This window comes from Martes martes (genome assembly GCF_963455335.1).
Source record: "Martes martes genome assembly, chromosome: 1".
Lineage (NCBI taxonomy): Eukaryota > Metazoa > Chordata > Mammalia > Carnivora > Mustelidae > Martes > Martes martes.
Genome location: NC_137888.1, coordinates 93,631,002 through 93,644,831, shown reverse-complemented (window position 1 = coordinate 93,644,831; position 13,830 = coordinate 93,631,002). Strand labels below are relative to the sequence as shown.

The 13,830-nt window shown below is 36.9% G+C and overlaps 1 protein-coding gene across 1 annotated transcript; it reads left to right on the top strand.

Moving 5' to 3' along the window:
- The first annotated feature begins 1,877 nt into the window (after positions 1–1,877).
- Positions 1,878–13,562, top strand: EIF5A2 (eukaryotic translation initiation factor 5A2). Its single transcript, XM_080810287.1, has 6 exons — positions 1,878–1,971; positions 2,686–2,885; positions 3,422–3,526; positions 9,438–9,569; positions 10,132–10,223; positions 12,631–13,562. Exons 2-5 carry the CDS (start codon positions 2,721–2,723, stop codon positions 10,189–10,191), a joined length of 462 nt encoding a protein of 153 aa, XP_080666413.1. The 5' UTR covers positions 1,878–1,971; positions 2,686–2,720; the 3' UTR covers positions 10,192–10,223; positions 12,631–13,562.
- The last annotated feature ends 268 nt before the right edge of the window (positions 13,563–13,830 follow it).

Here is a 13,830-nt window from a genome sequence, read left to right as displayed (position 1 = left end):
GGCTGTGTGTTCTTAAACTAAAACACACATAAAACAAGATTATGTATTGGTCAGTTGACATAAATGTTATGACCAGAGGCTCACAGGAACCTAACTCTGCATTTCCCCTAGGAGCAATGGTTCAGTATTTGCTGATTCAGTGTTCCAGCAACTTCACTAGAATTTACCGTATTTGCTGAATGAATGAAGCCAGATCATTTGATTCCAAATCCAAATCTTATGCAAATGCAGTAATGGTATTAGTTAAAGCAGTGATTGTGGAGCCAAACTGCCTAGCGTTCAATCTTGGCTCTCTGATTTGCTAACTCTGTGATTGTGGGCAAATTACTTTTCTCTGCTTTTTTCTCACAATTAAAAATGTACATAAAACAGTAGCTGTTAATGGTTGCCAGGGGCTGGGTGTGGGCAGAGGGGACTGACCACAACGAGGCAGGAGGAAACTTTTGGAATGAGGCAAATATTGTTTATTTTGATTATAGTGATAGTTACATAACTATGTTTTTCAAAACTCATAGAGCTAAAAAGGGTAAATTCTACTTTGTATGAATTATAACTTACTAAACCTGAGGTTAAAAAAAGAGTAACAGTTAAGATTAAAAGAATAAAGCACATGAAACATTTAATGCCCTATCCACTCACATAAATGCTAGCAATCATTTTGGTAACACTAGACAGGGAAAAGTTAGGAGGTATAAGGAAAAGCTGAATGGACTCATGAATCATGGTTCTAATTTGACTCTTTCAAATTTTAGCTACAGGCTGAATTCGGTTTATGAGAGTTCCCTTGCTTCTTATAAAGGTTAAATTCCGTATGTGTGAAATATCTGTCCAAACCGGAGAGCCACACAGTAATGCGAGAAAGGGGACTGACTCTTCATGAGACAGCAATTCAGAATTACAGGACCACATACACCGGGGAGTGTAGGTCACCTCTCCAAAGAAGAATGTAGTGCATTGTGAAATGGAATATAAAGGAGCACATTTCTTTTAAGAATCTTGGTCCTTAATCCTAGTCAAGTCTCTATTGGTTCCTGGTCGATTATGAAGACAACCCAACTGCTCTAATGGAGTATGAACATACTTAAAACTCACAGAAATGCCAGTGCCGAGAGGAAAGAAGAGCCAGATTTATCGGAACTGTACTGGTCTGAGTTTCTGGACGCGACTATGCGGTAGGAGTCGGACACCCATTCACGTCCACAGCTCCACAACAGCCTAATGTGAGGAATGGGTTGGGTCATTTCACGCTGCTGTTTCGTTCGGGGATGTCTCAGCAGTTCCAACCCCCCAGGGCGCTGCTGACCCTGCCCAGGCACCCACTGGCAGTTACTGCCAGAATCTTACGGATGGCTGTAATAAAATACTGCACTTGGTCTCTTCCTCGAGGAGCAAGTGTGGTTTCGATCACCAACCTGGGCCAGAAGTTCGACCCCAAAGTTCCCTCCATAAACCCCGCGGGACACCCGTTGAATTCGCGTGCCTCGCGCGTCCTGACAACAGTCGTGCGACAACCACCACGCACCTGAAGGCAAGGGCCACCAAGCGCGCATTTTGGTTCCAGCTAACTTCGACTGGGACCCTGGCGCAACGAACCCAAAAGTTTGAGGTACAAGCTTACTTACGTTTGAGTTCACCCTCCGCACCCGCACTCCAGAAAGTGCTCTTCACGCCGGAAGTGCATTAATCCGCAGCACGTGGGGTTGCCAGGGCGCGCTTCACGTGACTGGGCGGGGCCTCGGGAACGTTGTAACCAATGGTAGCCCGAGGGGGCGGTGCCTGTGACGCGCCGGGACCTATCCCGGAAGTGGGTCTGAGGTGGGGGCGGGAAAGGGCGGGGAGGCCGGGGTGTGGAAAGTGTGGCGGCCCCGCCCCGTCTCTTGGAACTGCCGGGGCCGCCACCGCTGCTGCCGCCGCAGCTGTAGGGGACCGGCGCCGGTGCGCAGGCGAAAGGCTCTCTTTCCCTGCTGGAAGGTGAAGACAGGGGGAAAGCTGGGGGGCTGGGACCGGCGCTAGGCAGAGCCGGAGAAGGCGGCGGGAGAAGGCGGCCGGCGCCGAGTCCTGAACGAGGGAAGGAGGAAGGATGGCTGGGGGAACGGAGGCGAGCGCGGGTCCTGCTAGGGCTCAGGCCCATGCGGGGCCGGGCCCGGCCGGGCCGGGGATGCCGGCAGGACAAGGGGGCGCCTGAGAGGCCGGGGCGACGGCACGGCAGGCTGGAGGGCGGAATGCAAGCCGGCTGCCAGAGGGCCAGGTGCTTTTGGCTAGGTCCCGTTATCCCCATCCTTCGCGGGGACGTGCGGCCTGGGCTGGGTCCCCCGCAGTGGGATCAGGGCGGCGGCGGAGGGCCGGGTGGCGCGGCGCGATGCGGGAAGGTCGCCGGCTTCTCTTGCGGTGGGACAATGGGGGCCGGGATTTGCTGCCCCCAGCGCGGGTGAGTGCCCAGGGCGGGTATCCCTCTCACCCCCAGCGAGCTCATCTGGGACTTCCCTCCCCATCTCCCCACTTCTCCAGCAATGGTTGGAAAAGTTTATAGAGGCCGGAGTTAGAACGTGCCCACTCTTCTTGGGTGGGTGTTCTATAAATGAAAAAATCTATTGATCCATGATGCTTGGAACGTAACCTGTCCGAGATGCGATGTTTCTCTGCCTGCGTTCCCGTTGTTAAAAAGCAAACAAACTTTTTGCGTAGTTCCCTCGGAAAAGCTACCATCTCCCCAGCCCACCATGGCGGATGAAATTGATTTCACTACTGGAGATGCTGGAGCTTCCAGCACTTACCCTATGCAGTGCTCGGCCCTGCGCAAAAACGGCTTCGTGGTTCTCAAAGGACGACCATGCAAAATAGTGGAGATGTCAACTTCCAAAACTGGAAAGCACGGTCATGCCAAGGTAAGTGCCCTTCCAGATTTCTCTTTGCGTTGGAATTTTGATCATTTGTGTTCCAGTACGGAACATGAGAGTTCCATATTTATAACTTTGCAATAATTACATTTTCTTCTTACCACAATTTCGGGGTGACCAGCTATTGCTTTGAACACTGAAAGGTAGCATTTCCTTTTTGGGCCTTTACAATGTTTCCTTAGCTGGTAACTGAAACTTTCCTGAATCCTAGTGACTTAGAATATCTGTTCAGTTTTTAGATGAGAAATCCTGTTCTAACATTAACTTCATTTCTCTTATGCACTCTTATAATTGAATTACTGGGCTGTATATGATCCTGGGTCTCCATATGTCACGAAAGTGTTTAGTTGTTCACTGCTTCTCAATTCTATGGCCACTGCATTTTATTTTTAAGAAAATAAAATTAGATGACCTTGGAAGGAGAAAGAATCTGTCATAATCAGCTTTGGTATTGTGCTGTGTGTATGTAATGAGTGATATACTTGGCAAAGATTACAGGTTTTCTGTTCTCCCTTCTTTGTTAGGTTCACCTTGTTGGAATTGATATTTTCACCGGCAAAAAATATGAAGATATTTGCCCTTCTACTCACAACATGGATGTTCCAAATATTAAGAGAAATGATTATCAAGTGAGTACTAACTTTCTTTAAAATGATGCTTTTTTTCTTAAAGTTGCAAATACATTCTATCGACTGTAATTTAACAAAAGCTGGTAGTAGTTTTGTAGATTTTTCTAACCAAATATTAGGCACCACCTATCTTAGAAATTGGAAAAATAGTGATATTTATCCCTTGTACCTTATCTAGAATTATGGTTAATTTGCTATTTTTAAAAATATTTTTGCATTTTTAGTTGAACATGTCTCAGACCACATGACTGCATATTGTGACTGAATAAGGTCAATGTTTAGGAAACTACTATTCTCTTTGTTGTAAAATACTGCCAATTTAGATAACTCCCTCCCCAATGTTTTATTTCTTTTCACTTCTCAAACCTAAGATTTTTAAGAAATCATTGGAATTCATGTTCCACCACCCAAGTTTGTGTATTAATGAATATAAGTCAGAATTTGGTATTCTTAAATAGAAAGTAAGTTGAAAGCCATTAATATAAAGAAAGTACATGGCCGCTGCATATGGTAAAGAACATGAAAAACTATGTAATTGTTTTATTTACATCCAGTGACCATGCTGTGACCTTTGGTTAATTTATAGGTATATACTTCCAACTTTTAGTTCCAGTTATGCATTTGAATAGGTCATGTTTAATGATAGCATTTTGTTTTGGAATATTGGTGGTAACCAACCATTGACCTCATAGGATGTGGGAGCTCAGATTAATCATAACTAAAGTCTATCCTGTAAGTCTTCAATCTCACTGTCAAGCATACATTCATAGAACTCTTTTCTGTTCATTTTACACAGTGAAAAATACAAGTGTGACACTTAGAGTTTTTTGTTCATTTTAAACTGATTTCTTACTACACCTTTTATTGTGTTGCATAATCTTTAAAGCATGCTACCATCAACTACAATTAACATATGATTTCCTTTTACTCTTTGTCCACATGTAAAAATATTTTTACATAGTTTTAGTCTAGTAAGCAGTTTTATATTTTTACTTTCCCTCTTATAAATGTTTTCAAGGTTGCTTTGGAGTCTTTGTAGAAATTTGAATTGTCTTATTACAATAATAGCATATGGGGTTTTTTTTCATCAGGTAATTTGGGTTTGGCTCTAGTTCTGTCACTTTCTAGCTGGATGACCTTGGACAAATTACACAATCTCTCTGAGCCTCAGTTTTCCTTTCTACAAAGTAAGGATAATGTAAGGATTAAATGAGAAAATGTATCCCAAAATTACCTCATCACTAGATATGTACCAAAAGTAGTTCTATTCTGCTCCCCCTTTCCTTGTATAAATATTCCATCTAATCATTTCATTATACTTGGAGCACCTTATTTAGACATGGCTTATAGTGGGTGCTCAATAAACTTTTGTTATGCATATGGGAGTATTCATTAAAGTAAGTATAGTGCAGCTAAGGCTAAGCATAGAGTTTTCTTTTGCCAAAAATAGATTTCTCTTTTCATCCTTAACATGTGAATGCTTTGAATGTTCAATATTCATTGTATACATTAATATAATCAATCATTGATTGGACTGCAAGATTTAACATAAAGGAAAAATTTGGTTTGGGTTTTATTTGGGAATATAGCAGGCTATAGGGGAATGAGGTAAGTGAGCACAAGATTTTAAATAAAAACAGGACTACTGACAGTGTCAAGTCACATAGGAGCCTTAGGCAAAAAGGAAAAATCAGTAATTCAAATTCTGTCTTATTTAAAATTTTGAAATTGTGTTCATCATGGAATTTTTGCATTAATTCTAATTTTAAAATATTTGATCACTGAAGAGTTTTTCTGGTGCCACCTTAAATTTTGCACTCAAAATTAGTGCCTCACTTGCCTTATCCTGTCTCAACCTTTGGTATGTAGTCTACACTGTATCATGGATAAAAGAATGACTCAAGCCAGACAGGCTGGGTCCAAATCCTTACCTTAACACTTAAGAATTATATGACTTTACGTGGCAAGTTACTTAACCTCTTGCCTTTTTTTCTCTATATATAAAATGAGGATAAGAATAATAAACTCCTCATGGGATCATTGTGAGGTATAATTAGTTAACACTTAGAGCAGTGCCTTGCACAGTAAGTACTCAGTAAGCACATCCCTTTGTTATCAAGTCAGCATATAATGCTTACTTCTGTTCATTTAAAAAATTAAGCTCTGTGAGTCTTTTCAGTTATATTTTTTGTGCTGTGGTGGTCTTCATGAACCTATCCACACTGAATAAATACAAGGTATGTACCTGCAGTTGGGAGGAAAAAGCTTCTATCAAAGACAATATTGGAACAATTGGCAAGTTTGAGTGGACTATATATTAAATAATATTTTAACAATACTACATTTTTTAAATTTTGAAAAATAAGCTTATTATATAAGAGTTTGCTTTCTTAGGAAAACACATAGAAGTATTAATCCCTAAAGAGTCATGATGTTTGAACATACTCTCAAATGATTCGGTAAAAAGAAGAAAAGAATAAGAATGTATATTGTATGTATTTTATGTATTCCTATACCCAGAAAGAGAAAAAATGCACATGTAGTTAAATGTTAACAGTGGACAAGTCTGGGGAAAAGATATGGGAATTTGATTTATTATTTTTGTAACTTTTTGGTATATCTGAAAATTTATAATTTATGTAGAAAGATAAAATAATTTTCATTTATTCTATTTTTCTATAGTTTAGTTTTATTTTTGAAAACTTTAATTTTATTTCACATAATTTAATAAGATGTTTAATTTTTAAAATATGTTTTACTAGATGTTTTATAATGTATATACATTTTTATTTGAAATGCTTTTTATTTCATCCCACATTTTAACTTCTGAATTCTTAACTCTTTAGAAATAAAAACCACCATTATATAAATACTGAGTATCAGTATTATTATTTGGCTTTTTTGTTTTAGTCACTAATGACAGTGAAAACTTTAATTCTTAAAATAGACAAATTCTACTTCAGGGAATTGCTAAAAGGGCCTAAATCAAAAAGATCTACCTTGTAAGCCTGTGGCTAATTGTTTAAAATTATACAATAAATGGTCTGGGAAAACTGGACAACCACATGCCAAAGAATGAAATTAGACTATCTTACATCATACACAAAAATTAACTCAAAATGGGTTAAAGACTTGAATGTAAGACCTGAAACCACAAAACTAGAAGAAAACATTGGTGGCAAGCTTCTTGACATTGGCCTTGGCATTAAGTTTTTGGATCTGACACCAAAAGCAAAGGCAGCAAAAGCAAAAATAAACAAGTGGGACTACCTCAAACTAAGAAACTTCTGTAAGAAACTTTCTGCAAAGGAAACCATCAAGATGAAAGGGCAATCTACTGAATGGGAGAAAATATTTGCAAAACGTATGTCCAATAATATCCAAAATTTATAAAGAATTCAACTCAGTGGGAAAAAACAAAAAAAACAAAAAACAAAAAACCCAAGCAATTTGATTTAAAAATGGGCAGAGGATTTAAATAGACATTTTTCTGAAGAAGAGATACAAATGGCCAACAGGTATAGGGTAAGAAGTTCAACATCACTAATTGCCAGGGAAAATCAAATTAAAATCACAATGAGATATCACCTCATACCTGTTAGAATGGCTATTATAAAAAAGACAAAAAGTAACAAGTGTTGGAGAAGATTTGGAGAAAAGGAACCTTCATGCACTCTTTCTGGGAATGTAAATTGGTACATCCACTATTGAAAACAATATGGAGGTTCCTCAAAAAATAAAAGTAGAACTACCATATGAGCCTGGTATACCACTTCTGGGTATTTATATAAAGAAAATGTAAACACTAATTTCAAAAGATACATGCAACCAGATGTTCATTGCAGCAATATTTCCAAGTCAAGGTATGGAAACAATCTAAATGTCCATTAATGGACAAATGGATAAAGAAGATGTGATATATATATACACAATGGACTACTACTCAGCCATAAAAATGTTGGGAAATGTTGACATTTGCAACAACCTGGATGGACCTTGAATATATTATGCAAAGTGAAATAAGAGAGAGAAAGAGAAATAGTGTATGATTTCACTTACATGTGAAATTAAAAAACATTAACAAGAACAAAACAAAACTTACAGAGCAGATTAGTAGTTGGTTATTAGAAAGGAAAGGGTGGGAGATGAGCAAAATGGGTAAAGTGGGTCAACTGTATGGTGACAGATGGTAACTAGACTTATTGTAGTGATCACTTTGTAGTATATACAAAGATTGGTATGATCAAGAAAAACTACACTTCTGCTTCAACCTCGTTTCCCATTCCTCTACCAACAACCTTACATATGTTTGAGTGACATAAAGATGAGTTAAAAGTATTTGTGGTTGCTTTGTAGGATGGTGTTTTTGTTTTTGAGATTTTAGACATGCGCAAAAGCTGAAATCTTTTGTTGGGGTATCTGTGGAAAGCCATAGCCAGATTTGGTAGTGCCATAGAAGAGAGCTTTGAAATCTATCTCTATGGTATGCTTGTGTTATGTCATAGTAGTTACAGGAAGGTAAGGATCATATCTTTGACCCCTTTTGTGTTTGTCAATGTTAGCATCTTGAATTCTGAACAACTGCCTTTTATAAAACCTGTTAAAAATACAGGCATACTGATGGTGGACATGCTTTGAGAATAAATGAGTACAGCCTATTTCTTCATTCCTATAATAAAAAAAAATTGAGTGATATCAGAATTGCCCTTTCGAAGGTTCGACTGGGTTTGTCTCATTAATGTCATCAACAGTCGTGTTTGTCTTTAAAAAAATCTAATGTTGTTAAGTAGTAAACTGAACACTCAAAAGTTTTCCACGGAAGTTTGTCATAATCAAATTATAAAACACATTATAATCAGAGAAAACGAAAATTAACTTTATCCCCATGAATGGGAAAACAGTTAAATCAGTTACAATCTATGTATACAGTTGTGAAGTGATTAAAGAGACTAAGGTAGGTCCTTAGTTTCCAATTTGGAAAGATTTCTAAGACATATTGTTAAGTGAAAACAACTTGCTGAAAAATACCTGTAATGTCCCATGTATTTTTTTTTCTCTTGCCTCAAAAAGTAACATTTATTCAAAGAAAAAAAAATGGCAAGATGTCCATCCCATGGCTCCCTTCCCTCCCCATGCCTGAACCCTGGGTAGGGCTAGAGAGCAGGGCAGCCCCTCAGATAATGTAGCAACATTAGGGGCATCTCCTCAACGGAGGTGTTGTAGAAGGTGTCAATGTCTTGAAGAGTCCTCTTGTCATCTTCTGTCACCATGTTGATGGCTACACCCCAAGAACCAAATCGTCCACCACAACCAATTCTGTGGATATAGTTTTCTCCTTTGGGTGGAAAGTCATAGTTGTGACTAAAGAAACCTGCTATCCATTGATGCCTCTGGTCTAGTGTGAAGGGAGAGGATAGCTTCAGCATGTGAATGAGAAGAGGGCACAATCTATCCAGAAGGGATTGAATTATATGTGTAGGCACCCAAAGGAAGCAAAGCAAAGGAAACAAACATCCCCTCTCCCCAACAACCTAAGGCATGCCAGATTTTATTCCAAGTTGCTACTTTCCTGGAGAGGGGCACAAGCAGGCCCCTTGGAAAGGGAATCACTTTGGATTCCCCCCCCTTTTTTTTTAAAGCAGCTATATTTGTATTGTGTACATAAATGTGAATTCTTTAGGACATACTATATATAGATTTGGGGGAAGGTGGTATGCAGGAAGAAGTGAACTTACACTTTTAGTCTCTACAGCTCTTATACTTTTGTATGTTCAGCATTTTTAAGCTCTAAGAGTATATTAATGTGTTACTGTGTACCTATACAAATTAATGTGGATTGCAACTTAACTGTAAATATTACAAAGAGTGAACATAATCTAATCAGTGCAAATGATATAATTTATTTTAATAGCTAATATGCATTCAGGATGGTTACCTTTCCCTGCTGACAGAAACTGGTGAAGTTCGTGAGGATCTTAAGCTGCCAGAAGGTGAACTAGGTAAAGAAATAGAAGGAAAATACAATGCAGGTGAAGATGTACAGGTAAAGACCTATGGGAGATTGCTTTTTATAAAAACTTCGGCCTAATCTAGTTAGCAAAATATGCCAACTATGAAATACAGTTCTTAAATACTGCCGAAATGGAAAATGATCTCTGTAAGAGTTTTCCCATGATACCCTTAAAGACCCATTACCAAAGAAAGTATTAAAGTTCACCTTTTGCTTGGTAGACTCTGCCAACCCCAAATTTGTTTTGAAGATCAGCATCTGCACTATTAAGAATGAGAAAAGTGTTATGGGAATGCTAAAGCATGAAGATGATTTACCCCATCTTTGTTACAATTCTCAGAAGTGTAACATCTAATGAATATTGAGGCAATTACAGCTCTTTTCTCCCTGTTCCCTGGAATTTATCTTAAAACTACAATTTGAGAAATTTTGCTTTGGAAATCTATAAAGGAAGTCGATTATCTAGTCTTGGGATGCTTCTTTCCAAAGTCATTGTGTATAAAATATCCGTAAATATCCAGTATGTAATAAGTAAAATATATTTTATAGAGTATTGCCTTCTGAATAACTTTTTGCCTGCATTTTTCCATTCTAGGTGTCCGTTATGTGTGCAATGAGTGAAGAATATGCTGTAGCCATAAAGCCCTGCAAATAAATGGGACCATCAGGCATGAGCAAAATGTTTAGGTCTGGACCAACCACAGATCTAAAGTTTGGTTCTAAGTTGTCACCAAAGCTATTGCCTTCATAAGCAACCTCATTTCTTTTTTAATTGTTTTGAAATTGTACTGAGTTAGTTTTACAGGCATTTGGTAATTTAAAAGAATCAAGATGTAAAATTCTGGTTTTTTTAGTTTTGTAGGTGTCTCCCCTATACCTTTCCTGTGGTTTTCAGTGAGTCCAAGAAACAGATAAGATGGCTTCAGCAGATATGATTTGTCTGAGCAAATCGTTCCTGAATTTTAGTTGATAAATAAACCAGGGTTTTAAATAGGACAATGTAGCATCTAGTGGTATTGAAGTACCACATTTAAGTTGAATTGTTCTGCATTAATTTCAGACTTACAGAATAAGTAGATTATGGATTGGAAATGTCACAGCTTCAGCCTGTGTGTGGCAAGCACAAATCCTTAAACAGAAATCATGTTATCAAAAAGTGTCGGTTATCTTAATAGGCATGTGCAGCCACCTGTATTACCTCAGTCATACTTTTCTTTGCCAAATTGTTGGAGGACTAAACATAACCTATATAGTGATTTGATACCTGCTAGTGGTTGACAAAGAGGCATTGAACTGTCTGGTGACTATTATTAGCCAGTCAGATTATAAAGGAGTCTGCAAGAAACAGTGGCACAGTGGGTTGGTTAGAGCTCCAGGTCTTTACTGGAGGCCTCTGTAATCAGCATAAAAATAGGAAGTTTCTTTCTAGTTATGTTTTTGCTTTTTCCTTTTGTTCTCTGTCTGTATTTAAAGGAGTGACCTGCTTTATAGGATATTATACAGTGCTTTTTATCAATTATGTTAAATAAATTATTGTTATTTATAGTAGTCACTCCTTTCCAACCATTTTTAAGGAGATTTTTTTGACATTAAAATATTTAATTGTCAGGCAAAAACTGGAAATTTTTACTTTAAATTGGTTTGGAACATTGTTAAATTTATGTACACTTTTTCTAAAGTGAAATGAAAGTAAATCATGGAAGAAGAGTTATTTTATACGATAATTATTTTACTTATTTTAAGAAGTACATGTATTTTTTTCTTCTGATTGTTATTTACTTAATTCAGTTACTGGTATGAAACGTAACTAGGAAAGAACTCTACAAACCAAATTATTTTAAAAACTATTTTAGGTGAGTCAGCTACATTTCTCTTTAGTCTTTTGGATTGTGTATATCTTATTTCCAGGATTCTAGACATGGTCACAGGGTTTGTGAGGACCTTTGACTTAATAACAATCATATTGAAATGAAACTTAGAACAGAATCACTACTTTACTAATACCTTCATTCTCTAATACTGAATATGAAACCATTCCCATCATCCCTTGCCCTCTAAAAGGCCTTTGTTTCTATCATCTAGAGGAAAACATACATGATGCTATAACTCATCTAATCAGTGACTGAATATAGCATTAGGTATAGAAGATCCCAAAGGTTTCAGTTACTTAATTTGTGCACATTTTTAAATCTTGTATTGGCCTCAGCAAACCCATGTGGAGAAGAAACAAGATACTTTAAGAGAAATGCAAGGAGAATTCTAAAGCACAAGAAATACTGAGGTTGTAGTTAATCATTTTAGTGTAACATTTTAGCTTTTTCCTATCTAAAGCACAATTAGGAATTAGGCTAAATTCTTTCCAGTATTCCTTTTAAGTATCTACTATATTCTGCTCTAGTTTTTTAGTACTCTGTACCATGTGTTTTACTTGTTGCTCGTTAGTATTGTTACCCACAGGAATCCCAGGAAGTTCTCAATCTGTGCTGCTTGCTGGTCACTCATATGACCCCAGTTAACCATATTAGTGTTCTGGTTTACTATTAATTCTGGATTAGCATGCCCTTGTTGTTCCTAACTTGTCAAACTTGACATAAATACATTTCCAATTGTGAGGTAAGCATATATAAATTATAATAATGCATCTCTTATCTTCCTACTTTGAATGGCAAAAGCTATTTATGCATAAATATTTTAAGTACAATAATGAAGTGTAAATACTCTTCTGACATATAATTATAAGTATAGATTTTAAAGATACGGGACTGTTTATTTTCACATAAGTCAATATATGTTTCTCTAGAACAATATTTCATTTAGTAAAGCTTTATAAATTGTATTAAAAAGGAAGCAGGTAAACATATTTTTTAACATAGAACAGAAGTGACTTCATTCTTTTTTGACATCAGAAATATTAAAAGTTGACTCCTAGTATTTGTTGTACTTTTTTGTAGCAAATGTTAAATATCACAGGTTACCATGTATAGAGTGTAGACTGTCCTGTTGCTAGATTATACAATGATAAATCATTTTTGTCTGCAGGCATTTCACCAATTTATATACAATATTAACAAGTGAAATATTTGTTTCTTTCTAGAGCAACTTTTATTTCTACTGTGAAGACTTTGTTATATCTTATTTGCTACTACAAAGTTGTATACCCTCTGAAATAGATCAAGTCATTGCTACTTCGACTTAGCATTTGCATCATCAACATAATTATGATGTTTCCTTCACTCTCCCCTCCAAGGGCTGTCTGTCACTTGAAATCGTTGCTAACCAAGCTCTTGAATCCGTTACCATTTATGGTACAAAATACTGTACCAATGCTTTATAACGATTACCAAAACTCTTCTGCAGCCAGAGCATGATATCTTTGATAGGAGATGCTATCATAAAATGTTTAGGCTATAAAATTTGGGGACACAATTTTTCATTATAGCACAACATGAGTGTGTGCATATGCACACATAGCTTTGTATGTTTGTTCTTTTTACAAAATCCTTCCAACTCTTAAAAGTACTGTAGTCTGGTAGTGCCTCAAATGTTGGTAACTTTTTTTTTTAATTTACAACTTTTCCAGAATTTGTTTTTGTAACTAAAGTTTCTCAATTAGATTATTTCTAGTTGAGCTGTAATTTGAATGCATTGTTCTCAGGGCTGTTTGTGCTAAGAGCTGAAGTTGCATTATTTTAAAGCTAACTGCCTGAAAATATATTGCAAAAATTTCCCAAATTATAATACAATGATACATGCAAATAGAAAAATCCTTAACATCAACATACTTAACCTATATGCTAAGTATTAAAGAAAAAAATGGGAACACTGGTAACATCTATACTGGAATCTTGCCATATTTTTTTCATTTTGGAATAGAACTTGGTAGTCTTATCTTAGAACCCAAACCTTAATGATATATCTGAAAGCATTCCTTTGGCATGGACCCCAAAGATAGTTTTTAGAGCCAGAGAAAGATGTAATGGTTCTCAAACATATTTAGGGACAACAGATCAAAAATTCATAATGCTCAAAAAAAAAAAAATTCATAATGCTCTTTTGTGTACATGAAAATGTTTACATACTCAATTCTATAGTATGAACTGGAAACATTTACTATGAGAAAATGTGGCTCTTAGACAAAATAAGAGCAAACTATAAGCATATTTCCATAAACCATGTGTTATATTGAACTGATCAACAGATTTAAATTTTCTAACTTAGGCATAATATTTTATAGTTTTTAAGCCTTTTTTTTCCTCCTAGCATTCAGACAATAGACAACAAAGGCTATGAAAAA